Raw genomic sequence first — 26,830 nt, forward strand, 5'->3', positions numbered from 1 at the left:
GGACAAGATGGCACAATACCCTCCCTGCCTTCCACCCCAATGCTCGCTTTCAAATTTTATGCTTTTAGACACAGGAGAACTGCTGCATCAAGAAGAAGAGAAAGGTGCACCAAATCTCTGAATAAGAAGTGGCATCACTTGATTTGACACATGCAGCCGTCAGCCTAGATATTGGCACTATGCATTTTAGAGGCTAGTACAGATTCATGGTCTGTATGTGGTGTGGTCACCAGACACAAATAGTCCGTACCCAGGTTAGGGGAAAGGACAGTTCATCTGCTGACTCTTTGGAGGGTGAGATCGCAGACAGGTTCTGCATCAGGGGAATCAGATGAGGAATTCAATGGAGTATATTGGAGAACACTAATTTTTTTTATTCATTCATGGGATGTGGGCATCGCTGCTAGGCCAGCATTTATTACTCATTCCAATTGCCCTTGAGAAGGCGGTGGTGAGCTGCCTTCTTGAATTGCTGCAGTCCATGTGGTGTAGGTACACCCACAGTGCTGTTAGGGAGGGAGTTCCAGGATTTTGACCTAGTGACAATGAAGGAAAGGCTATATATTTCCATGTCAGAACGGTGTGTGACTTGGAGGGGAACTTCCAGGTGTTGGTGTTCCCATATGTCTGCTGCCCTTGTCCTTATAGGTGGTAGCGGTCATGGGTTTGGAAGGTGCTGTCTAAGGAGGCTTGGTGAGTTGCTGCAGTGAATTTTGTAGATGGTATACACTGCTGCCACTGTGCGTCGTTGGTTGGAGGGGCTGAATGTTTGTGGATGGGGTGACAATCAAGTGGGCTGCTTTCTCCTGGGTGGTGTCAAGCTTCTTGAGTGTTGTTAGAGTTGCATTTATCCAGGCAAGTGGAGAGGATTCCATCGCATTTCTGAATGGTGCCTTGAAGATGGTGGTCAGGCTTTGGGGAGTAATGAGGTGAGTTACTCACCACAGGATTCCTACATCTGACCTGCCCTTGAAGCCACAGTATTTGTATGGCTAGTCCAGTTCAGTTTCTAGTCAATGGTAACCCTCAGGTTGTTGATAGTGGGGGATTCAGCGATGGTAATGCCTTTGAATGTAAAGTGCGATGGTTAGATTCTCTATTGTTGGAGATGGTCATTGCCTGGCACTTGTGTAGTTCGACTGTTACTTGCCTCTTATCAGCCCAAGCCTGGATATTGTCAAAGTCTTCCTACATTTGAAAATGGACTGCTTTAGTATCTGAGGAGTCACGAATGGTGCTGAACATTGTGCAACCATTAGCGAACACTTCTGACTTTATGATGGAAGGTCATCGATGAAGCAGCTGAAGATGATTTGGCTGAGGACACTACCCTGAGGAACTCCTGCAGTGATGTCCTGGAGCTGAGATGACTGACCTCCAACAACCACAGCCATCTTCCTTTGTGCTAGGTATGACTCCAACCAGTGGAGAGTTTTCCCCTTGATTCCCATTGACTCCAGTTTTGCTAGGGCTTCTTGATGCCACACTCCATCAAATGCTGCCTTGATGTCAAAGGCAGTCACTCTCACCTCAGCTCAGGAGTTCAGCTCTTTTGTCCATGTTTGAACCAAAGCTGTAATGAGGTCAGGAGCTGAGTGGCCCTGGTGGAACCCAAACTGGATGTCAGTGAGCAGGTTATTGCTAAGCAAGTGCCACTTGATAGCACTGTTGATGACCCCTCCATTACTTTACTGATGATGGAGAGTAGATTGATGGGGCAGTAATTGGCTGGGTTGGATTTGTCCTGCTTTTTGTGTGCAGGACATACCTGGGCAATTTTCCACATAGCCGGGTAGATGCCAGTGTTGTAGCTGTGCTGGAACAGTTTGGTTAGGGGGCGTGGCAAATTCTGGAGCACAAGTCTTCAGTACTATTGCCGGAATTTTGTCAGGGCCTATAACCTTTTCAGTGTCCAGTATCTTCAGCTGTTTCTTGATATCACGTGGAATGAATCGAATTGGCTAAAGACTGGCATCTGTGATGCTGGGGACCTCCAGAGGAGGTGAGATGGATCATCCACTCAGCACTTCTGGCTGAAGATTATTGCATATACTTCAGCCTTATTTTTTGCACTGACGTGCTGGGCTCTCCCATCATTGAGAATCGGGATATTTGTGCAGTCACCTCCTCCAGTGAGTTGTTTAATTATCTACCACCATTCATGACAGGATGTGGCAGGACTGCAGAGCTTAGTTCTGATCCATTGGTCATGGGAACGCTTCGCTTTGTCTATCTCATGCTGTTTGGCATGTAAGTAGTCCTGAGTTGTAGCTTCACCAGGTCGACACCTCATTTTTAGGTATGCCTGGTGTTGCTCCTGGCATGCCCTCCTGCACTCTTCATTGAACCAGGGTTCATTACCTGGCTTAGTGGTAATGGTAGAGTGGAGGATATACCAGGCCATGAGATTTACACATTGTGTTCAAGTACAGTTCTGCTGCTGCTGATGGCCCACAGTGCCCACTTTTCCAGTCTTGAGTTGCTAGCTCTGTTTGAAATCTATTCCATTTAGCACGATGGTAGTGCCACACAACACGATGGAGGGTATCCTCAGTGTGAAGATGGGATTTCGTCTCCACGAGGACTGTGCGGTGGTCACTCCTACTAATACTGTCATGGACAGATGCATCTGTGGCAGGTTAGTGAGGATGAGGTCATGTATGTTTTTCCGTCTTGTTGGTTCCCTCACTACCTAACACAGACCCAGTCTAGCAGCTATGTCCATTAGGACTTGGCCAGCTCGGTCAGTAGTGGTCCTACCAAGCCACTCTTGGTGATGGACAATGAAGTCCCCCACCCAGAGTACATTCTGCAACCTTGCCACCCTCAGTGCTTCCTCCAAGTGGTGTTCAACATGGAGGAGTACTGATTTATCAACTGAAGGGGGGAACGATATGTTGTAATGAGGAGGCTTCCTTGCCCATGTTTGACCTGATGCCATGAGACTTCATGGGGTCCGGACTTGATGTTGAGGACACCCAGGGTATTTCCCTCCCTACTGTATACCACTGTGCCTCCACCTCTGCTGGGTCTGTCATGCTGGGGAGACAGGTCATACCCAGGGCTGGCAATGATGGTGTCTGGGACATTATCTGTAAGATATGATTCCATGAGTATTACTATGTCAGGCTGCTGCTTGGCTAGTCTGTGGGGACAGCTCTTCCAAATTTGCCACAAGCCCCCAGGTGTTAGTAAGGAGGACTTTGCAGGGTTGACAGGGCTAAGTTTGCTGTTGTCGTTTCCGGTGCCTAAGTCCACGCTGAGTGGTGTTCATTCCGGTTTTATTCCTGATAGACTTTGTAAGGATTTGATAGAACCGAGTGGCTTGCTAGGCCATTTCAGAGGGCAGTTAAGAGTCAACCACATTGCTGTGGGTCTGGAGTCACATGGAGGCTAGGTCAGGTAAGGACAGCAGATTTCCTTCCCTAAAGGACATTAATTAACGTACACACTGTGATGATTGGTGCATTGGCTGGCCTGCTGCAGAGTGTCTTTGAATTTCAAAGAGCCTGGAGGAAACCGGCTTCAATGTGGTACAGGGAATTGCACAGAGCTTGGAGTCCATCCTTTCTAGCGTGGAAGTGGTGGTCTACTCCATGGCAGCACTTGCAACCCATCTGTGATGTAGAATCTGGTGGCTGATGTCTCAGCTTCCACTGCAGCACAGGCAGAAACCACCCAACAATTCAGCGAAGGCTCACACTGCACGGTTGCAGATCTTGGTGTTCAAAGGGGATTGCAAACTCTCACTACAGTCCAGCAATCTGTCCTCCAACAGATTACTACGATTGGTGAGGTGCTGTCCCGTGGTAGTGACAGTGACACCATGGAGCTTAAACCTCTCTCAGAGTGACAGCATTCATTCTCCCATCACTGCCACTCAGCCAGTGCCAATGCTGTATACTCTCAGCCAACTTGGACTGTAGTCACCCAACTGGTACCGGATCCTCTAAGGCCATCTGCAGTCTCCCCAGTGAAAGTCATCAGCCTTCCAACAGCTATGTTGCTGTGTAGGTCAGGCAAAGGCACCTGTAAAACAGATACTAAGGGAATGCACCAGTTCATTTCTGTTAGAAGTGTTGTGAGATAAAGGCGTTAATATTTTTTATTCTTTGATGGGATGTGGGTGACACTGGCAAGATCAGCATTTGTTGCCCATCCCTAATTGCCCTTGAACTGAGAGGCTTTTAGGTAATTTGAGAGGGAAGCTAAGAGTCAAGCACATTGCTGTGTTGCAGATCCAGAGTCGCTGCAACTACAGCCCCCATATCTCATGCAGAGTTGGACAACCAAATCCTGCTGCCTCGCCTGAATGTATGCAGCAGCTCACCAACAAACCCCAAATGCAATGCACAATACTTCCATTACATATGCCTAAGCATCCATAAGTCAAAAGTTCTTTGCCTACAAGTTGATGGCTTGTATTACAAATAATGCTACTGGTGGATTCTTGATGCTGCTGAACTCATGTTTAGTCGCGAGTGATTAGCCCTGATATTCAGTGAACATGCGCAGACCAAGTTAGGGAAATTAGCATCAAATCAGCTGTGTGCTGTCATGATAGGACCTCTTCTGATGCATGGGCAGCACTCCATGCACTAGTGCACTTCACAGAATGGGGTGCCGCATGGGCTTTGTCGAAAGTGGCTAAGAGCACGCTGATGCCATTTTAGGCCTTTAGAATGTCTGTAGCACCAGCACCAGTGGCACATAGAGTCCAATTTTGTTTCTTTCCTTTGAGAAAGGAAGGTGGTACTTTGGGTCCAGTCCAATCTCTGTTTGCCTGTCGCTGGGTCAAAATCCTGGAACTCCCTCCCTAACAGCACCATGGGTGTACCTACAGCACAGGGACTGCAATGGTTCAAGAAGGCAGCTCACTATCACCTTTTCAAGGGCAATTAGGGATGGGCAATAAATGCTCGCCTAGCCAGCGAAGCCCACATCCCTTGAATGAATTATAAAAAAAATTATGACCAATTGTCTGTATTTGCTTCTAGAAAGTGTGAAAAAGCTGCAGGTGTTGTTGGGTTAATAAAAGTCAAATGAAAGTGACTAAACAATCATGCTAAAACATTGACATTTTCTCTTAAAAAATGCTGAAAGATTTCTGAATCTCTCGGTTAATGTTAGCAAGCGTGTGTCATCTTTCTTTGGAGAATGATTTACTATCTCCGAATGCAAAGTTGCGCTTTCTGCCCAGGCTTCTTTGTTTGGTAATGCAAAGTCCTCAATCAGTAAATAAGACCCATTGGCAAAGCAGGGGCTTCTAAAGTGATTTAATCCAGGACTAAAATGCTTGCTTACCCAGGGCTCCTTTTTCTGATTTTGCCATGTTTCGGTAAGTGAAACTAATAACTGGTTTGATGGTTTTGTGTCAAGCACATTGTTATAAACAAAGCATACTAACGTAATGTCTATTTTTTGTACAGTAAGAAACGATATACCAGATGGTTATGTAAAAACAGAAGGAGCCTGGATTTATTCTGTACGCGAATCAAGATACCCAGGAGTCAGTGTTGAAAAATGTGCAGCAAAATGTAACTTAGAAACCCAATTTCTTTGCAGGTAAATTTTTCACTTTATTGAATAAAAAGTAGAAAATGCTGGAAATACATAGCATAGCAACGATATTAGCTGTGACTCAGATTGTTCTGGGTTCACTCCAGGGCTAAGCACAAAATCTAGGCAGAAACTCCAGTGCAGTACTTAGGGAGTGCTATACTGTCAGACGTGTTGTCTTTCTGATGAGATATTAAACTAAGGCCCCGTCATCCCTCTCGGGTGGATAAAGGATTCCTTGCCACTAATTTTGAAGTGGAGCAAGAGAGTTCTTCCCAACTGTCCTGGCAAATTCCCTTGAAGAACACCACTAAAATGGATTATCTGGCCATTTATTGCTGTTTGCAGGAGCTAGTTGTATGCAACTGCACCTACACTTAAAAAATACATCATTGGCTGTAAAGCACTTTGGTATGTCTGATGTCATGAAAGACACAACACAAATACAATAATTTCTTTAAGGGAGAAGACAGGTTCATGATTAGATTCTAAATCCCCTGCCAGAACTAAGACAATGCAGACTAGTCCACTGGGCATTTCCCACACTTGCAGTTTTTGACTAATGATAACTCAGATTTAAAAGTTCTACAACACATGGAATTTAGATTGGTCTTTGGAACAGGTGAGTAAATGTTACTCAGGCCCTTTGCTCAATGACCTGTTTTCATCCGGTAACTTCTATGGGCAGAATGTCCCCCCCCCACCCCAGTTGGGGGGAAAGTTTAGGAGCGGGCGCGTGGAGGCCTGCCTCCGATCGGTGCCCCCAATTGGGGGCGTGCTGCCATTTTATGTGGGTGGGCCAATTATGTGCACTATATGCTCCCTGTGTGGGCCGGGGGGGGGGGGGGGGGGGGGGTGGATTCCCTGAGCTGAGAGTGCGCTGTTTCACACATGTGCGCGAAAGAGCACACTCATCTCCCTGAGGCTAAGTGCTGCCTCAGGGGAGATCGGCTCCTGTCTGACAAAATTTAAAAAACAGAAGAAATAAATGTCCCTGACATGTCCCCCCATGTGACACGGTCCATCGCTTTTATTAAATTTTATTAAAAATTTTAAAACCTACATGACACCTCATCCCACCCGTGGATGAGGTTTCATGCTTCTTCTTAAGGTTGGGCGGGCAGTTCCATTAATTACTTTAACTACTTTGTCAATGGCCTCAATTGGCCATTGACAGGTCGGTGGACGCACAGCTGATTCTGCTGAGCCCCGCCGACCTGAAAATTGAAATGAGTCGGGGTGACATCGGGAGTTTCGCTCGACGTCATCCCACGTCAGCAAGCAGACCCCGCAACCCCCCCCCCCACCCCCCACCCTGCTCACTGACCGGGAAATCCTGGCCTATAGGTTAATTGTGTTTGCAGTCTTCAAACAAAAGCTGATCGGAAAGTTTAGTTATTTTGGTTCCAATTTTCAGAGATTTTTATCACGGAACAAAAGACAAAATTACCCTAAAATCCATGGGACTTTCAGTTGCTGTTACTGCATCACATGAAAATGGGTTTTCTGCCAAAGTTAGAGAAGCACAGCACAGCAGAAAGCACACGGAAATGTGGTGTGGTCGAAAGCTGAGCATCAAAGGATAAAATGACGTGCCAATATAAGTTGACTAACACTTACCACAACTGTGTAACATTACCTTGTCCTTTAATGGAGCCACTGAACTATTCATTTCAAACCAGTTAACACTAACTTTAAAACAGTGGAAATGCATTGTCAAATAGATGCTAAGCGATTGTGAAGATCTAGTCTTTGAACGTATCTTGTGGAAATCAGTACTCTGAACTAACAAGTGCTCATTTTGTGTAGAAATGATTTAACATGCATTTTTGATTTTGGCTACAAAACAGTGTTAATGAAGGAAACTTAATAAAGCAACTTTACCTGGTTAATGATATTGGCATAGATTAGTTCAGCCTAATCTATATCCTTGGGAGCGGCATTGATTGAGGCCGTTATCGGACCAATCGCCCATTATACATTTCTCTTCATTTTGAACTGAAAATCAGAAGAGATGTATAATGGGCGCTGATCCAATATTGTCCCTTTTACAATATTGATCAAAGTGAAAATTACTCCTGTTTTACTTTATCTAATAATATTCTTCGTTGTGCATTTTATTTTTCAGAGCTTTCCTCTTCACTCAAAAGAATCACGAGTGCTTCACTACAGCCGATAATAGTCACACGCAATTGGTGATGAGAAGAACAAATGTCGCTCTTTATGAGAAACAAGGTAATTGAAGGTTTAAATTAGTTTCCACTAAAGGATAGGGACAATGATCCAGACAATTTTGTTGGATGTTATATCCAATAGAAATGCAAACATTTCAAAAAAAGATTGTGAACAGTAGTGCTCTGTGCACGTCGATAAATGGGCACTGCAGTAGTTTGAATCACTTCAAGGTGGAAACACATCCACAGCTCAATGTTAGCTATGGTTCAGTGATGAAACTCTGATTTGAACTCTTGAGTTGGAAGGTCATAGGTTCAAGTCTCACTTCAGAATCTTAAGCACACAACATAGGCTGGCACTCTAGTGCTTTACTGAAGCAATGATGGTGGTGCTGTCTTACAGATGAGACATTAAAACAAAGCCCTGTCTATCCTCTCAGGTGGATGTAAAAGATCCCAGTGCACTTGCTGTGTGCAAATTGGCTGCCATGTTTCCCCACATTACAACAAGATGTCCCAAAGTGCTTTACAGCGAACATTTTGAGTATAGTCGCTGTAATAACTTGGGAAATGGCAGCCAATCTGAGCACAGCAAGCTCCCACAAACAACAATGTGATAATGACAAGACTATCCTGCTGCAAATTTCTTGAAAATACAACCTGTATTAATGGCATCTGTGATGCTGGGGACCTCCAGAGGAGGCAGAGATGGATCATCCACTCGGCACCTCTGGCTGAAGATTGTAGCAAATGCTTCAGCCCTATTTTTTGCACTGATGTGCTGGGCTCTTTGTCCGGGTATAGTTGTGGAGCCTCCTCCTCCAGTGAGTTGTTTAATTGTCCATAAGATGTGGCAGGACTGCAGAGCTTAGATCTGATCCGTTGGTTGTGGGATCGCTTAGCCCTGTTCATTGCTTGCTGCTTATGCTGTTTGGCACGCAAGTAGTCCCGTGTTATAGCTTCACCAGGTTGACACCTCATTTTTAGGTATGCCTGGTGTTGCTCCTGGCATGCCCTCCTGCACTCTTCATTGGTAATGGTAGAGTGGGGGACACGCCAGGCCATGAGGTTACTGGTTGTGTTCGAGTACAATTCTGCTGCTGCTGGCCCACAGTGCCTCATGGATGCCCAGTCTTGAGTTGCTAAATCTGTTTGAAATCTATCCCATTTAGCACAGTGGTTGTGCCACACAACACAATGGAGGGTATCCTCAATGTGGAGGCAGGACTTCATGACAGTGCGGTGTCACTCCTCAGTATCTCCTACTGATACTGTCATGGACAGATGCATCTGAGGCAGGATGAGGTCAAGTATGTTATTCCCTCTTGTTGGTTCCCTCACCACCTGTTGCAGACCCAGTCTAGGAGCTATGTCATTTAGGACTTGGCCAGTAGTGGGCTTCTGAACTTGTGCCAGCTTTTCTGTGACCGGATGATAGGAAGATGGCCTTCTAGATGGGGGCCTCTCCTGCATCTATATCAGGTGGGGATACAGTGCTGTAGCCTGGTGGGTTGTTATGGAGTATTTTGACTGCAGGGGGCAACCCAATCAGGTCGCCTTGTGATTCTGCATTAAGGTGGGCGAATATGGGGACCAATCTGGTTGAGATTCCGCTGCTGGTCAGTTGGTTGGTGGGTTTGTTTGGGACACTACTGCCCTCTGGTGAATGGTCAGCTCTTGATGTACCTCCTGCTGGCTTTTCAACTGCCACCCTCGCTTTCTGGGCCAATTTGGGAACTTTCCTGACCTCCATGTAATTTTGCCAGAAAGCAGACCAATCAATAGCTTCCCAGCTGGGGCCTTTGGCTTTGGAGTGGTGCTCTCCCGACTTGTTCCATGTCCCCCGGAACACCACTATCTTCAAGTGGGGGTGCAGCTCCGACTACACTCCCTGTGGCTTTTTGACTGGGAAGGCGTCTCACTCCCTATCTGATCAGAAGTTTGGGAACTCCCTTTGTCCCTATTTAATATTGGAAAGGAGGTTTCTGCTAGTCATGCTTCAGGCACGTACTTAACCTTTTCCTTTCCTGGTTTAACATCCTACCTTCCTTCAGGGCCTTCAATTATGTGGGCATCTCACTATCTCTTTCCCTGCTCTGGGACTTGTCCCTATTTAATTCTGGGATATGCTGTGCATCTATTTCAGATTCTGGTGGTCTTTCATGACCTCTTTTAATTTTACTGGCCTGGCTTCAGCTTTGCTACATTTGAGCAGCCCGCACTCAAGGCTTATGGGTGCTAATTCACTTTTTTGGGCCTTGGAGCCTTCTCCACCTTTCTGCTCTACCAGGTTTCTGCTGGTTGGCATTAGCTTCTTTTCTTTCACTGGCTAACAACTTGCTTTTCTGCCAGCCAAATCATTCCCAAGGAGGAAACCGATTCCTGCTACAGGTTCAGAGACAATTCTTACTGTAACAGGGCCTGAAACAAGGTCACACTCTCAGTAGACCTTCTGGAGGGGTGCAACACAGATCCTCCTCCCACTCCATTGATCAGTGCTTTGGTTTTCAGGGAGGCCTCGTTGTTGGGGGGGGGGGGGGGTAGGTTCAAGTTTCCCTCCAACATTAAGGATTGAATGGCCCCTGTATCCAGGAGCAGTACAATGGACTTGCTCACATTTTTGGGATGGTTAGGGAGATACTGTTCCTGAAAAAACAAAACTCCGGAGGCTCTCTGGGAGTTTGTCCGGCTCAGACACGCACGGTGCCATGCCCACCAAAGGGTAAGTTTCTGTAGCGAGAGTCTCTACTTGCTCTGCTGCACCACCCATTGGGGCATCCTTCAGGGGACTCCTCATATGGAGGCCCATTAGACTGACCGGCTTCCCTCACAATCTCCAGCATTCAGACTTGGAATGGCCTATTTTATTACAAAGGGAACACACTGGTCTCTGGGGATTCTCCTTTTCGGCTGCTGGAGGGCTTCTCACACACTTTTTTGTGTTTTTGTTTCTGGATCGGGGGGCGGGGGGTTACCTTTCCAATCTATATCGCCCTGCTTATCTTTCCAATGCTCATGGGAATGGTTTGGAAAGGGTCTACCTGATTTTCCAGGCCTATGGGTGAGATCATAATTGTCTGCTGTGATGACTGTATCCCTGGCTGTGAGGATTCTCTGTTCCTCTTAAGTGCATGCGCAGGTTGGAGGGTAAGCAATTTTTGAATTCCTCCAGCAATACCAACTCACACAACGCCTCATAGGTGTGTGGGATCCTTAGGGATCTTACTCATCAGCCGTTCAAACTCGATGTTGGTTTGTGTAGGTTTCTCACGAGCGTTCCAGAATTGCTGGTGATATGCCTCAGGGACGAACTCGTAGGCACTTAGGATGGCAGCCTTGGTCTGCTCATAATTCAGGGACACATCAGGAGGCAGCATGGAGTAGACCTCTTGGGCTCTCCCTAACAGCTGAATTAAAAGTGTCCAGATCTCTGATGCCATTTTAGTTGTCCTGCTATTTTCTCAAAGTGGAAAAAAATGACTCCATATTACTTGCTTCAAATTTGGGATGAATTTAGCATACTTGAGGGCCTTATAGAGTGATTCCGGGTTAGGAGATAGGGGGTGCTAATGGTTACAGAGAGATTCTCCCTCGGAACTTCCAATTGTTGGGTCTCTCAATCCCTTTGAGCTCATAGCTCTATTTCCAATTTTCAGAGCTGGAATTCTTCTCTCTCCCTTTCTCTCTCCTGTTCCCTTGCTTTCTCTCTCTTTTTCCCTATCCCTTTTGCTTCCCCCTTCCTGAAATTCTAGCTGCAATTTGAGCTTTTCCAGCTCGAAATTGGCCAGGGGAGAGGATGTGGAGTCATGGTTGTGCTCTGCATCTAACTGCTCTACCAGTAAAGTGAGATCCACAAGTTCTACCAACAGCTGGATCAGTTCACTTCTCTTCACTTTATTGGGCAATTTTAACTGTATCTCCATGGCTACAACTTTCATTTGTTCTGTGCTAAGGGCCACCAAAGTTTCACCATTCAAATCTCCATGTTGGACAAACATTTGGGCACCAAACATTGCCATTTCTTTGGTGTTCGGGAAAAGGAATTTGCTGTGTTAAGTTACTGTCATATCAAATTTATTCAGCAATAGAGCTTTCCTCTTAGATTCCAATTGGCTCTTTTATATCAGATTTGACTTGTCTCTTAACTTAGACTCTGGTCATATTCAAATGGGTTATTCCGGATTTGTGCTCCCAATTTCTGTTAAGTTAAACCAGCCTTGATTTCTCCTCTCACCACCCATCCTTAAACAGAACGGTGTTTTTGATTTTGATTTCCCCCTTTATAACCGGTGGCATATTTTCCAACCCCTTAGTTTTGGTGCGATCCAATCTCTATTAATAGCAAATTGGAGATATGGTAAACTCAGGGTGTTAGTTTATTTGCACACACTCAAACATAGGAGGGTAGCAATGTTGCCTCCTTTTCACTCATACAATAAAGGAGGGGAATAAAGAAAAAAATGTTTACAGGGCAAAGACTACAGAATAAAGAATTATTGTTTACTTGAGTCCAGAATCAAAGTCCAATGGTGTACTCCTTCACAGAGGTTGGCAGGTTGAAGACTGATGCTGGATAATTCACTTTTCCAGTTGAGATGACTTCCACAATGAGATGGGCATGCAGGGATGAATTAGTCTTGTAAATGATGGTACTGAAGTTCTGAAGTTCCAGTAGAAATGGTGTAGATGGGGCCAGGCATTTAAACCTGGACAGAGCTCTTTTTTTGTGCTGCTGTTTGGTAGATGTAAGATGGCAGACTGATTTGCAGTACAGCAAGACAGTATAACTGGTTCCCCCAGCTAGGGGGTCATGTCACATGACCCCACATTGGGCTTTGACCAAAGGATGTATTTTTTTTGCCTGGGTTCGTGAGATTGTTAATGTTCCAACCATTAAAAATTTGAGAGGAGGTTGCAGAGTCCTTTGTACTAGCAGACTACTCCGCTCTGGTGGACAGGCCTGGCTTATGAAATGTAGATGGCCTTTGTATAATTCCCTTTGAATTTGGTCTCTGCCGCCCACAGACTCATTAGTGTCTCCCCAGAGATGACAAGGTGTCCATTTCTCTGATACTACCAGAAAATTCCTTTTGTTTGAAAGGCACACTCAGACATGGCTTCAGTCATTTTAAAGTCTTCGTTCAGTTTTTTTTTAATTTGAGAAGTTAGCCTTGATGAGATATGTATATATATTTCATAAAAAATATAGTGTGAGGTCTTAGCCCCGTTACACGTCTTAGCATTTTTTGTGAGTTATCATCCAGAGGATTTCTCTGCGAGGCTCCATGTAGGAATAATAACCTATAAAGAAATTAAACAGTCCATACAGAGGGCACTCTTCATCCCCCACCTATTCCTCCCTCCTTTCTCCCCAGCCCCCTCCCACTACTCACAAATGTACAATTGATTATAAATTTTTAACCAGGGGAAAATTGTTATTTGACCACAAGTTGACTATTTGCATGCAGTGCCGGAAAGATAAGAAAGGTTAAACAAAGATGAAACTGAAATGTAAAAATTAACAAATTGTTTAGTCAGCACCACGCATTTGAAACGCTTTATTTTCATGGAACAGGACACCAAGACTCATGGTTGGATTCTCTCTTCTATTCATTATGCAGCAGTAATTGTGGTTCTGTCAGAATTCTCAATACAGTACTCAAGACTAGTTCAAATGTCTGTAAGGTTTTCTTGATTTTACACACATAATCATTGAAATGTTGACATTGGCCTGGAAACTTTAACAGTGTAATAAAGCTGTCAGAGAACAGCTTTTTCCATTTACATCCATCGCTTAAAAAAAAACTGAGTTAGCAACTAAAAAAATATGCCACTGCCCTTTGATGTCCACCCGCCTGCCCTGTCATGTCTAAATGGGATCAGGTCAGCACTGGTTAGCATTCCAAGCCTGACCCTAATTAAAACTGTTACCGTCTCAATACATTGAGGAGTTAATTTTGTCTGTAGGAACTGAAGGTTTACCTTATTGTGCTTCTGTATGGATTTTAGCTTTTTGGTGCTATGTCAACATTTCTTCTGCAATAATAAAGTCAACAGAAAGTAGAGACTGGGGATTTGGTCTTCCAAACAGGAATCTCATTATTTCTGTGTTTTGAAGAGGCACAGAATGATGAAGATTAGGAAGGGTTAGGATGGAGACACCTAGAGTGAGGTATCATGGAAGACATTTGTTTCCTCCCTGTCTTGCAGATCCCCACTCACCAGAGTTGAGAAACCTTTAAGGTCTTACTTAAATTTCTCTTCATTCCATGGTGTCAGTCATGGCACTGCTCTACCCCAGGAATTTGGGATGATATGTTGGGCTGAATTTTCACCAAAGAGGTGGGAGGCAGGTGCCAGGTCTGTTTTTGAGTCAGAAACCTGCCTGCAATGGGAAACCGATTCAGGTTAAGATTTTCACATGTGGAAGCCCTTAATTGGTATGGAGACAGGCTTCCTGTCCAATTAGAGCCGGTGGGGGTGGGAACAGAGTGGGTCAGATGAAATGTGGGATGCATTTGGACACCCCACAGCAGCCATCACTGAGGCTGCTGGCTGTCCTAAAGGAGAGATCTGCAGTTTTTTTGCCAAAGCTTTCCACATTACCAGAGGGAAGTGAGATGTCACAGAGGAGCAGGCAGCCTGCACCCAGGGCAGGGCTGCACCTTACTTCATCAAGGAGCTAATGGTTCAGGTTATGAAAGAGAGGATGGAGATCCTCTTCCTGGAGAGTAGCAGGAGAAAGCCACCTCGTCGTGCATCAGGTGCACCCTCTGTTCAGCGTCATGTCCCCCCACCACCTCCTCTCTTACCTCAACCTTCTCCTCCCCTGATAAGCTGTCCCCTTTTAGGACCTCACCGCTCTCAAGGTCCACACTTTTCTGGAGGGCCATGTTATGGAGAGGGCAGTAGATCACCAGAATGACTGCGACTCTTGCAGAAGGGTATTGGAGGATGCTGCCCAACTGGTGCATGTATCAGAATCGTATCTTCAGAATCTCAATAGCCTGCTCAATGGTTCTTCTAATGAATAAATGGAATTAGCTATATTGCCTCTGTACTTCCACAGAGGGGTGAGTAGTCAAGTCCTCAAGGGCTATCCCTTGTCCCTTTTTATCCATCCAAACACTTTGGGGGTTGGTGTGAAGATCTGAAGCACCCTGGACCGGCTGAGGATGAAGGAATCATGGGAGGTTCCAGGAAGGCAAGTGCAAACATCAAGGAAGCTCCTGGGGTTGCAGACCAGTTGAACATTGAGGGAGTAGAATACTTTTCCTTTGATGAATGTGATTGGGTGGATGCTGAGTGCCTTAATGTTCACATGGGTGCAATCGATAATGTCCTGCATTTAGGGGAATCCAGCAATCAAAGCAAAACCTAGGTTAACACTTGGACGAGGTCCTTTTAGTCAGATATGAGCTATGTAGCTCCATGAATGGAGGTAGTAACACTGAAGGGAGAGGAAACAAAGGATAGTGGAAAAAATAGAATTGTTCCAGGTCATTGTTGCTGCTTTATTTCCAATGTATAACATTATTTAACAGCTGCAAAATTCACCAATACCTTTATTTTCTGCTTGCATAGCTTTCCTTCTCCAATGCAAGTCAGGCAATGGTGTCAGCTACAGAGGAACAGCAACAAAAACAGCTTCTGGAAGAACCTGTCAAAGATGGGCCAGCAACACCCCACACAAACCTAAGTTAGTCTTTAATATTCTTTGTTAAAAATATCTAACTTCTTGCAGGATAAAAGTAAAAACAACACAAATGAATGATAAATATAGCTTGAACCAGATTGTCAGATTTTTCTGCTATGTGTATTAGGTGCTTGTCCTGTAGATTGTTGGTTACCAGGGTTTTTTGCAATACTTAATCTACATTTTCACAATGTGTAAACTGCCACAAAAGTATTTAAATCAGGCCAATATACTAACAAGCCACAGTCAATAGATTATGTTAAAAAAACTTAAGATGGTCAAATGAAAACACTTCGTTAGGACGTAGAACTTGCCTCCATTCAACTGCAGATTGTTTCTTGATAAAGATGTAGTAATGACACCCCGAACATTAATTATTATTATATTAATTATGATAAATCAAGACACACATGGCGGAATCTTACCCTGCCACTTGTGGGAGCAGACAAGCCTCGTGGGGGGATATGAAAATCGGTTTCCCAATGGCGGGAACTTGCGGTCCCAACCGTCGTGGCGGGATAAAGGCGCGTGCGCATTGGGAAGCCCCTCTACATCCCCCTTGACGGGATTCAACTTAGCCCCCGACTGGAATTCCACCCCCCCACCCCCTCGGTGTGAAATGGCGCTGGTCTGGAACATGTCCAGACCGACACTTGTTGAGACTCATATGGATGGAAGCCAAGGAAGAGCCCGCGGACGCTGGAAAAGATGGTGAACGCTGAAGCTGGTGGTTTCCTGAGTACCACGCGGCGCCTCGATTAGACTCGCCAGTGGCACTCGCACCGGCCGGGTCGACCCTACTAACAGGTGAGCGGCAACAAGAGGTTGTGTGGGGTGGCGATGGTCTTCCTGTTGTGGGGGCAAGAAGATGAGAGGAGAGGGAAGAAGAGGTGGGGCGGGGAACGTTGGGTGTTGTAATTGGGGGAAAGAATGAAAAGCAGTGGGGGTCCGGGATGGGTGAGCTGGTTTATGGAATGGGAGTGTGGGAAGGGCCCTGATGGAGGGATGGGCATCGGGGTTAGGGTGTGCAGGTGTGAACGGGCAGTGGGGGGTGGGGGGCGGGGAAGATGGGGGAGGTGAACCGGTGTGAACAGGGGGGTGGGGGGCGGGATGAAGAGGCTCAGAGGGAGGGGTCTATGCTGTCCACTGCTGAGTCCGAGGGGCGGGGCGCAAACTGGGGAATTGATGATATGAAGGGATGGTAAGTGTTAAAAGGGGCAGCGGGATCCTGTAGGGTGGGAAGGTGAGGCTCCTGCGATGGCGGATGAAGGGGCGCTAAGGGTTGCTGGAGGGCAGACAGGAATAGACGCTGACTCTGGGGGGTCGACAGGATGAGGGGGCATCTCAACAGTTACTTGGGTGGGCTCCTCGGGAAGAAAGGGGATGATAACGTTAACCTGCACTATTCGAAGGGTGATGGAGGGGTTTCTAGGGTGACTGTGGGGAGGCCAAAGGTATCACCAGGAAAGTCAATGGTTATGGTGGGAAGGGTGTGGGTAACAGGGGCAGGGTGAAAGGCATTGGACTGCACCTCAAAAGTCACCTGCACCATGGCCGCTCACAACTATCTGGTGCCTCGTGGTGGAGATGTTGAGATACTGGGTGGGAGTTGGGTCATTGGGTGGGTCAGCTCAACTGGACAACTGAATGGGAAGCCCAGCATGTAGTTCTGCCGAAGCAAAGACTTGGGAATCAAGGAGGGTGTGAATGGCAAAGGAGCAGCATGTGCGGGAGGCTTCTTGCAGATGGCTGGTGATGCCATGGCAAAGATCAATGCATCCCTGCGCATGCATGCTTCCAGCGGACATAGACGCAACCTGGGTTGTCCACCTGAATATAGCGGGTGTGCACAGGCCTAATGACTAGGAAATGCAATGAAAAGACATCAAACCTTCTAAAAGAGCAAGTGAACATATATTTAGATAAAAGGATAAGGGACGCGGAGGCATCAGCTGTGCTTGCTGGTGTCCTCTATACCCAACACCCACCGCTTCCACAATATGAGCTGTCTGTGTGGCAGGGTCAATGACCCGCAGTAGCCTCTCTACCTGCAGACTACATGGACTACAGTATGACTATGAGGCATCAACGCATCATGTTGAGAAACCCTCTATGTATGGGCTGCACAGATGGTGGCCTGGTCACTGAGGCCCTTGTCCCAGTTCCCACTCTGTAGGTGAGTTTGAGCAGTAAGAGGGTTCACTTATTCTGGTATGGATGAGATCATTCATTCTTTTCCTGCACTGCAGGCTGTCCTCTGGTTGGTACTGTTCGCACTCACCACCCTGGCGACTGCCTCCCATGCGGCTTAGTGAGTTGGATGGGCCGCCTCCTTCCATCCCTGGGGTAGAGGACGTCCCTGCTGTCCTCCACTGCATCCAGGATGCGTCACTGAATCTTGGAGCCAGTGTTGCTTGGGGTTGCCGAGCCATTTTCTGGACCGCAGTTCAGAGTTGGATAAAGCTGCAGCTGTCTGGGCACCTTTTAAATATAGCACCCAGATATGATGGCAGAACGTGTGACTTCCAGCCTGCCCCGCCGCTAACAAGGTCAGGAAATGTCTGGCTGCACAATTAATGACACCAGCATCGTGTGATTCGGCATGATTTCCCGCTGGGCTCCGCAGAGGGAAATATTCCCCCTTCCCACCCCCACCATGGGTATTAGGTCCAGAGCAGAAAATCCCGGCCACCCTAATCCAACCCATTACTGTACAGACACAATGCATGATAATTAAGGTCCAAATAATCATTTTGTTTTTGGCTTTGTGTGCAAACTCAAGCCTAAGCACTCGTTTTTATAATCCTTTGTGGCCCAGTAAACAAACTTCTTAAGCTAAACTTCTGGCAAGGGATCTGAATCTAGAATGGCACCAATCATTTTGTATGGCACTTTTAGTGCATTAAACATTTGGTTCTACTTTCACAGCTCTGTCAATGGAAAGCAGTATTACCACTGTTCTAAATGATAAAGATGGGGAAAACGCAAAGCTTCATATAGGAATAGTCGAACACAACCAAGGAAAGCTACTCAGTGACCAATGTTATTTTCAATGACTGAAAAGAGCTGAGGTGGTCAGTTTTTGGTTATTACAACTTATTTTAAAGATCGTTTATATTAACAGGTTGCGGGGAGGGAAGCAGTGGCGTAATGATATTGTCACCGGACTAGTAATCCAGAGACCTAGGGTAATGCTCTGGGGACCCAGGTTCGAATCCCACCATGGCAGATGGTGGAATTTGAATTCAATAAAAATCTGGGGCAGGATTTTTACCTCGGCGGGTGGGCCGACTATTTGACTTATTTGACTAATTAACAACCAGCCAGCGTGAAAGGTGCGCTCAGAGCCTCAGCGCTGCGGGAGTGGGGGCGGGAGGAGCGTGAGTGCTGAAGCATGCGCATGTGCGGGAGGGGTGAGCACTGAGAACTCCCTGAAGGCACAGAACTGCCTCAGGGAGATGAAGATTTTTACCATTAAAAAGAGATTTCATAAATGAGGAAACCGTTTCCCCTCATGTGACTCTGTCACATGAGTAGGGATATGTTATAAATGAGTTTTAACATTTTTATTGTTTTTTAATTTACTGTCCGAAACCTATTCCCGCCTATGGATGAGGTTTCGTTAAAAATGCAAAGGCCACCTGGCCTATTCGCCCACCCACCAACCGAACGGTTGAATGGGCAGCGAAAAATTCAATTTAATTAATTGATTAAGGGCCTTAATAGGCCCCTTAATTGTTGGTGGGCGCGCGTGAGAGGCGGCAGCGCGCAGACCGAGCGAAATATCGCGGGAGTGCATGATGACATCGAGACGCTCACCCGATATCATTACGCACTATTTCACTCCCATTCGAGTCGGGCCTGCACCTGCCTGCAGGACAAAAAATTCTACCCTTGGAATTAAAAGTCTAATGATAACCATGAAACCATTGTCAATTGTTGTAAAAATCCATCTGGGTCACTAATGCCCTTAAGGGAAGGAAATCTGTTGTCCTTACTTGGTCTGGCCTACATGTGACTCCAGACCCACAGCAAGGCAGTTGACTCTTAAATACCCCCTGAAATGGCCTAGCAAGCCACTACAAACCGCTACAAAGTCTCAAAAAAGGAATGAAACCGGAAGGACCACCCGGCAGTGATCTCAGCGCCGGAAACGACATCAGCAAACTCAGCCCTGTCGACCCTGCAAAGTCCTCCTTACTAACGTCTGGGGGCTAGTGCCAAAATTGGAAGAGCTGTCTCATAAACTAGTCAAGCCACAGGCTGGCATAGTCATCCTCACGGAATCATATCTTACAGATAATGTCCCAGACACCACCATCCCTGGGTATGTCCTGTCCCACTGGCAGGACAGACCGAGCAGAGGCGGCAGCACAGTGGTATACTGTCAGGAGGGAATTGCCCTGGGAGTCACTAACATCGATTCTGGGCCCCGTGAAGTCTCATGGCATCAGGTCTAACTTGGGCAAGGAAACCTCTTGCTAATCACCATATACTGTCCTCCCTCAGCTGATGATTCAGTGCTCCTCCATGTTGAACACCATTTGGAGGAAATACTGAGGGTGGCAAGGGCACAAAATGTATTCTGGGTGGGGGAATTCAATGTCCATCACCAAGAGTGGCTCAGTAGTGACCGAGCTGGCTGAGTCCTAAAGGATATAGCTGCTAGACTGGGTCTGCGGCAGGTGGTGAGGGAACCAACAAGAGGGAAAAACATACTTTACCTCATCCTCACCAACTTGCCTGTCGCAGATGCATCTGCCTATGACTGTATCAGTAGGAGTGACCACTGCACAGTTGTTATGAAGATGAAGTCCTGCCTTCACATTGAGGATACCCTCCATTGTGTTGTGTGGCACTACCACCGTGCTAAATGGGATAGATTTCAAACAGATCTAGCAACTCAAGACTGGGCATCCATGAGGTGCTGTGGGCCATCAGCAGCAGCAGCAGAACTGTATTTGAACACAATCTGTAACCTCGTGGCCTGGCATATCTCCCACTACCATTACCATCAAGCAAGGGGATCAATCCTGGTTCAAGTAAGAGTGCAGGAGGGCATGGCAGGAGCAGCACCTGGCATACCTAAAAATGAGGTGTCAACCTGGTGAAGTTATAACACTGGACTACTGGCATGCCAAACAGCATTAGCAGCAAGTGATAGACACAGCTAAGTGATCCCACAACCAGTGGATCAGATCTAAGCTCTGCAGTCCTGACACATCCAGCTGTGAATGGTGGTGGACAATTAAACAACTCACTGGAGGAGGCTCCACAAATATCCCCATCCTCAATGATAGGGGAGCCCAGCACATCAGTGCAGTTGATAAGGCTGAAGCATTTGCTACAATCTTCAGCCAAGGTGCCGAGTGGATGATCCATCTCTGCCTCCTCCAGAGGTCCCCAGCACCACAGATGCCAGTCTTCAGCCAATTCGATTCACTCCACGTGATATTAAGAAACGGCTGAAGACACTGTATAGTGCAAAGGCTATGGGCCCTGACAATATTCCAGCAATAGTACTGAAGACTTGTGCTCCAGAACTTGCCATGCCCTTAGCCAAGTTGTTCCAGTCCAGCTACAACACTGGCATCTACCTGGCTATGTGGATAATTGCCCAGGTATGTCCTGTACTAAAAGCAGGGCAAATCCAACCCAGCCAATTACTGCCCCATCAGTCTACTCTTGATCATTAGTAAAGTGATGGAAAGGATCATCAACAGTGCTATCAAGCAGCACTTGCTTAGCAATAACCTGCTCACTGATGCCCAGTTTGGGTTCCGCAAGGGCCAGTCAGCTCCTGACCTCATTACAGCCTTAGTTCAAACATGGGCAAAAGAGCTGAATTCCTGAGGTGAGGTGAGAGTAACTGCCCTTGACATCAAGGCTGCATTTGACAGAGTGTGGCATCAAGGAGCCCTAGAAAAACTGGAGTCACTGGGAGCAGGGGGAAAACTCCACTGGTTGGAGTCATACCTAGCATAATGGAAGATGGTTGTTGTCGTTGGAGGTCAGTCATCTCAGCTCCAAGGACATCACTGCAGGAGTTACTCAGGGTAGTGTCCTCGACCCAACCATCTTCAGCTGCTTCATCAATCACCTTCTTTCCATCATTAAGTCAGAAGTCGGCATGTTTGCTGATGATTGCACAATGTTCAGCACCATTCGCGACGACTCAGATACTGAAGTAGTCCATGTCCAAATGCAGCAAGACCTGGACAATATCCAGACTTGGGCTGACAAGTGGCAAGTAACATTTGTGCCGCACAAGTGCCTGGCAATGACCATCTCCAGCAAGAGAGAATCTAACCATCACCCCATGCCGTTCAATGGCATTACCATCACTGAATCCTGCACTATGAACATTCTGGGGGTTACCATTGACCAGAAACTGAACTGGACAAGCCATATAAGTACTGTGGCTACAAGAGCAGGTCAGATGCTAGGAATTTTGTGATGAGCAACTCACCTCCTGACTCCCCAAGGCCTGTCCAACATCTACAAGGCACAAGTCAGGAGTGTGATGGAATACTCCCCACTTGCCTGGATGAGTGCAGCTCCCAAAACACTCAAGAAGCTTGACACCGCCCAGGACAAAGCAGCCCGCTGGATTGGCACCACATCCACAAACATTCACTCCCTCCACCACCGACACACAGTAGCAGCAGTGTGTACCATTTACAAGATGCACTGCAGGAATTCACTTAGGCAGCACCTTCCAAACATACAGTCACTACCATCTAGAAGGACAAGGGCAGCAGATAGATGGGAACACCACCACCTGCAAGTTCCCCTCCAAGTCACTCATTATCCTGACTTGGAAATATACCGCCGTTCCTTCACTGTCGCTGGGTCAAAATCCTGGAACTCCATTCCTAACAACACTGTGGGTGTACTTACACCACATGGACTGTAGCAGTTCAAGGCAGCAGCTCACCACCTGCAGCTAGGGATGGGCAATAAATGCTGGCCCAGCCAGCAAAGCCCATATCCCGTGAGTGAATAAAAAAAAGCACCAAGTACTTTGAGAACTAAGAGGATCAGTTAAGCTCCTCCTGTTTTGTTTGGCAACTACGTATGCAGTGAAATGGCACTGTTTAGTGACAAAATAATGCCACTATAACATCCGCAGTCTTATATAATTCTAAAATTAGCATTAGAAACAGATATATTTTCACTCTTGCCTGTCATTGACTATACATTTTAAACAATGATTGGAAATAACGTATTCTTTCCACCTATATAGAAATTGGAAAATATTACTTATTAATAGTAAACTAAATAAAAATGTCAGTTGAAGGTACATTTGCTAACCTTCATGAATTTAAGGTAAACTGCCTCACACTTTGAATTCTTGGCATCACACTTTAGAAAGGATACCAATGTCTTGGAGCAGGTGAAGCGAGGATTCACTCAAATGGTACCTGAGTGAGGACATTCAATTATGTGGAGAGACTGGAGAAGCTAGGATTGTTAGAGGCAGAGAAGATTAAGGGGTAATTTAATAGAGGTGTTCAAAGTATTAAGTGTTTTGATAGAATAAAAAGAAAGAAAATGATTTCATTGGTGGGATGGTCAGTAACCAGAAGACAAAGATTTAAGATAATTGGCAAAAGAACCAGAGGGGAGATAGGAAGAAATGTTTTTATGCAGTGAGTTGCTATAATCTGTATGCACCACGCGAAAGAGTGGTGGAAGTACTCAATCGTTTTCAAATAGGAATTGGATATACATTTGAAAAGGAAAAGTTTGCAGGGCCATGGGAAAAGGAGCAGGGGAATGTCACTCATTGGATAACCCTTTCAAAGGACCAGCACTAATACGATGAACCAAATGGCCTTTTTCTGTGCTGTATGATACTATGCTTTCCCATAAACACGATGAGCCCCCTGGGACAACAGAGCAGCAAGAAATACTGAAATCACAAACCAGTTATGGCCCCAAATACTTACTGCATTGAGGGAGTTGTCATGAAGCTATGAATGTATAATATTATTGGAAAATATTTTTCTTTTAAATTAGAGGTTTAGTCTGTGGGGGTGTCTTAATTGGATTAAAGAAGCTAGTCTGGGTGCTTTGACGTGTACTAGTTTTGATATGTAAGAGAGATAGCGTGCATTTGCATTTTTTGAATAGAGCATGAAAACTTTCGCCCATCTAGCAGATACCAAGCAATATGTTTATATTACCAATAAAATTGGTACTATGAAAGGGGTTTTATTGTTAGAAAGGTTTAGTTCAGAAGTTGGCGATACAATGAGAATTTACATTCAGTGGGTGGTGGTAGGTATAACTTCAGCAGTTTTTGGTGTGCAGAGCAGAGGCAATGTGAAATCAAAAGGCAGCTGTAAGCCTCCAACTGTCTCCACAGGAACCAAAGTGAAAAGAACCTCATTTTGAATTCGTACGGTGAAAATGCTTTGTCTGGTTAAGTTTATAGGTTGCTGTTGCCTTAATGGAGTTTAGTTTGGGAATTTGTTAAAAGTTATGATAGTAGTAATTTGTAGCCATGTGTACATATATTTTAACCTGTGTCATTTAATAAAATGTTTCATTTAGTTTAATGTAAAACCTCGAGAACTGGTGGTCTGATTCCTGAATTTAGAGTCACATCTCAAACATAACACTTAAAATTATAGGTTATGACAGTTTTTTAAAGTTTCCCTCTGGGACTTTTAAATAACTCCGCTTTACCAACTGCATCAGTCTTAACAGAGTGCTGAAACTAAAGTGCATGTATACAAGGAGGGCAAAACAGGGAGTGTGGTTCCTGCCAGTCATTGTAGATAGAAATGTCACAGTTGTGACTTTAAAGGCATCATAATGCCCTCAATATGGCACTGCTGTCATAACTGGGAATGTGCAGAACTAATTATAGAGAAAGCAAACTTGAATTTATACATCACCTTTCATGACCTCAGCATATTCAAAAGCACTTGATAGCCAATGAATAGCTTCTGACATTAGTCACTTGTAATTTAGGAAACATAGCAGCCAACTCAAACTCAACAGGCTCCCACAAACAGCAAAGACTAGATCATATGTATTAGGTTATGAAATTAAGGAGGGGCTAGGCGGATTGGAACACGAGAGATATTTGTCGTGTTGGAGATACACAGAGGGATGACTCACTAGCTTCTATGTCTAAACAGGAGCTTTCTTTACATTGCTTTTAAAATGTCTGCTCTGGTACTTACTGCTTCTTTCTTCAGTTTAGTTCCCGTTTCACTCTGTAACTACACACATGCAGGTTAGGCTAAAGCACACAATGAAGAGGCAACAGACACACGTAATGAAACAGAGAACAGTTGAATACTGCAGCATTGATGGGGGGACTTTTAGTTTCTGATTATTGTTATAAATTTCTATGCCCAACCTTTGATACAACTGAAGTAGGAAATAGCTCTTGGGCCTGGAGGGGGAGGTTGGGGAAGAGGTATTGAAATGGTAACAGACCTCCTCCAGTTCCTTTTCAGTCTAAGAGGAACATGAACTCTTGTTAATAAACACACCTGGTCCATGGCTCAAAAGTGAAAGGTCTGGCATTCATCACCCATTGACCGACATATAGCTCAAATGAGTGACTGTCAATCAGGCTGCTTGTGTTGGGTACCCAAAGGGGGGAGAAAATTAAAGAACCCTGCAGTTAAATTCTGCAGGATATTCAGGAAACCTGTTTTTCGGGATTTCCTGAACTCGATTCAGAACGGCCCCTATTTCCCTGGCATAGAATCCACCTCCGGTTACAATCCAGGTCAAGGGGTAGGGATAACAAGCCATTTTAGCTCAATGTACTTCAGTTTGTAGTTCAGCCTCAGGGATTTTGAATCACTGATCATCCAAAGCTGACTCCTAACTGGAAATGCCGATAAATCCAAATGTTCCATGCTGTCATGCTTACGAGAAAAAATTCAAACCAATGGGGTGAAATTATGCTGTTTACTGTCAAGGTAAGGGTACTTGGTGCTGTAAAAGTCAGCAGGTTAACACCTCCATTCATGTAGTGTGTTGAATTAACTTCATAGGAACATTTATATTGCACAGCAAAGTATTAGCCTCAGCTCAGTGGTAGTACCCTCTCCTCTGAATCAGAAGGTTGTAGGTTGAAGCACTCCAGCAATTTGAGCATATAATCCAGGCTGACACTCCCTTTCAGTACTAAAGGAACGCTGCACTGTCAAGAGGTACTGGCTTTCAGAAAAACTTTTAATTGAAGGCCCTATTTCCCCTCTCAGGTAGATGTAAAAGACCCAATGGCACTTTTTTAAAAAAGAGGAGGGAAGTTCTTCTGCTGTCGTAACCAATATGTATCCCTCAACCAACATTTAAAACAGATTACTCTGTATTCAACATTAACTCTGTTTCTCTCTCCACCAGATGCTGCCAGACTTGCTGAGTTTTTCCAGCATTTTCTATTTTTATTTCAGATTTCCAGCATCTGCAGTATTTTGCTTTTAACTTAAAAAAGGATTATCTGACCATTTACTTCATTACTGTTTGTGGGAGCTTACTATGCACAAATTGGCCCCTGTGTTTCATATATCATAGCTATGACTACACTTCAAAAGGACTTGATTGGATGTAAATCATTTTGGCACATACTACAGTTGTGAAAGGTGCTATATAAATGCACAAGTTCTTTCTTGCTTTTTGTTCAAATTTTCAACACTCCAGTTGTATATTGCCAAATATATATTGTCTTCAAATGAACATATCCTTCTAAAGTGAATGTTTAGTGAATTAACATGTTATGTTTTGAGCAGTTACACACCGGAAAGTAGCCCACATGCTGACCTGGAAGAAAACTATTGCAGAAATCCCGATAATGATACCACAGGGCCCTGGTGCTACACTCGAGATGCAAACAAACGATGGGAATACTGTCAGATACAAAATTGTGAAGGTATTGTCTTGTGGAACACAACAATTGAATGAATGTCTAAAGGCTCAGCTATGACTAAACAAAAGAAAACAGAGTTTTCAGGGTTAACAGGGTTAAGGCTACACAGAGTGGCAGAAGTTGAGAAGTGATGTTGCACGTGCATCAGTTGTTCACCATTTCCATTAACAATGCGGACTTGGGAACCGAAGTACAATTTCTAACTTTGCAGATGGCACCAAATTTAAGAATGGTAAATGTTGAGGAAGAATATGACAAATTACAGGAAGAGACTAATAAACTTGCAGAATGGACATGTATTTGGCAAATTAATTTCAATATAGATCTGTGTGAGGTAATGCATTTTGCTGAGAAGAATCAAGAGGCCACACACTGGGTATTTAAAGTCCAAATGGGATAGAGGACCAAGGGATATAGATGCACAAATCACTAAAAGTAGTGACACAGTTTAATAAAGCTATATACAGAGTAAACTGAATACTGGGATAAAAGCAAAATACT

General features: G+C 45.2%; 1 protein-coding gene across 3 annotated transcripts in view; it reads left to right on the forward strand.

Moving 5' to 3' along the window:
• Positions 1–5,201: 5,201 nt before the first annotated feature.
• The window catches only part of LOC144689556 (plasminogen-like), a 183,648-nt gene continuing 162,019 nt past the window's right edge, over positions 5,202–26,830 (forward strand). For all 3 annotated transcript variants that reach the window (XM_078556731.1, XM_078556733.1, XM_078556732.1), the window contains exons 1-5: positions 5,202–5,338; positions 5,430–5,565; positions 7,688–7,794; positions 15,318–15,432; positions 26,193–26,332. In XM_078556731.1, coding sequence (XP_078412857.1) covers positions 5,293–5,338; positions 5,430–5,565; positions 7,688–7,794; positions 15,318–15,432; positions 26,193–26,332 — 544 coding nt within the window. In that variant the 5' untranslated portion in view covers positions 5,202–5,292. The remainder of the gene's footprint in view (positions 5,339–5,429; positions 5,566–7,687; positions 7,795–15,317; positions 15,433–26,192; positions 26,333–26,830) is intronic.

This window comes from Cetorhinus maximus, chromosome 14 (assembly GCF_964194155.1).
Source record: "Cetorhinus maximus chromosome 14, sCetMax3.hap1.1, whole genome shotgun sequence".
Classification (NCBI taxonomy): Eukaryota; Metazoa; Chordata; class Chondrichthyes; order Lamniformes; family Cetorhinidae; genus Cetorhinus; species Cetorhinus maximus.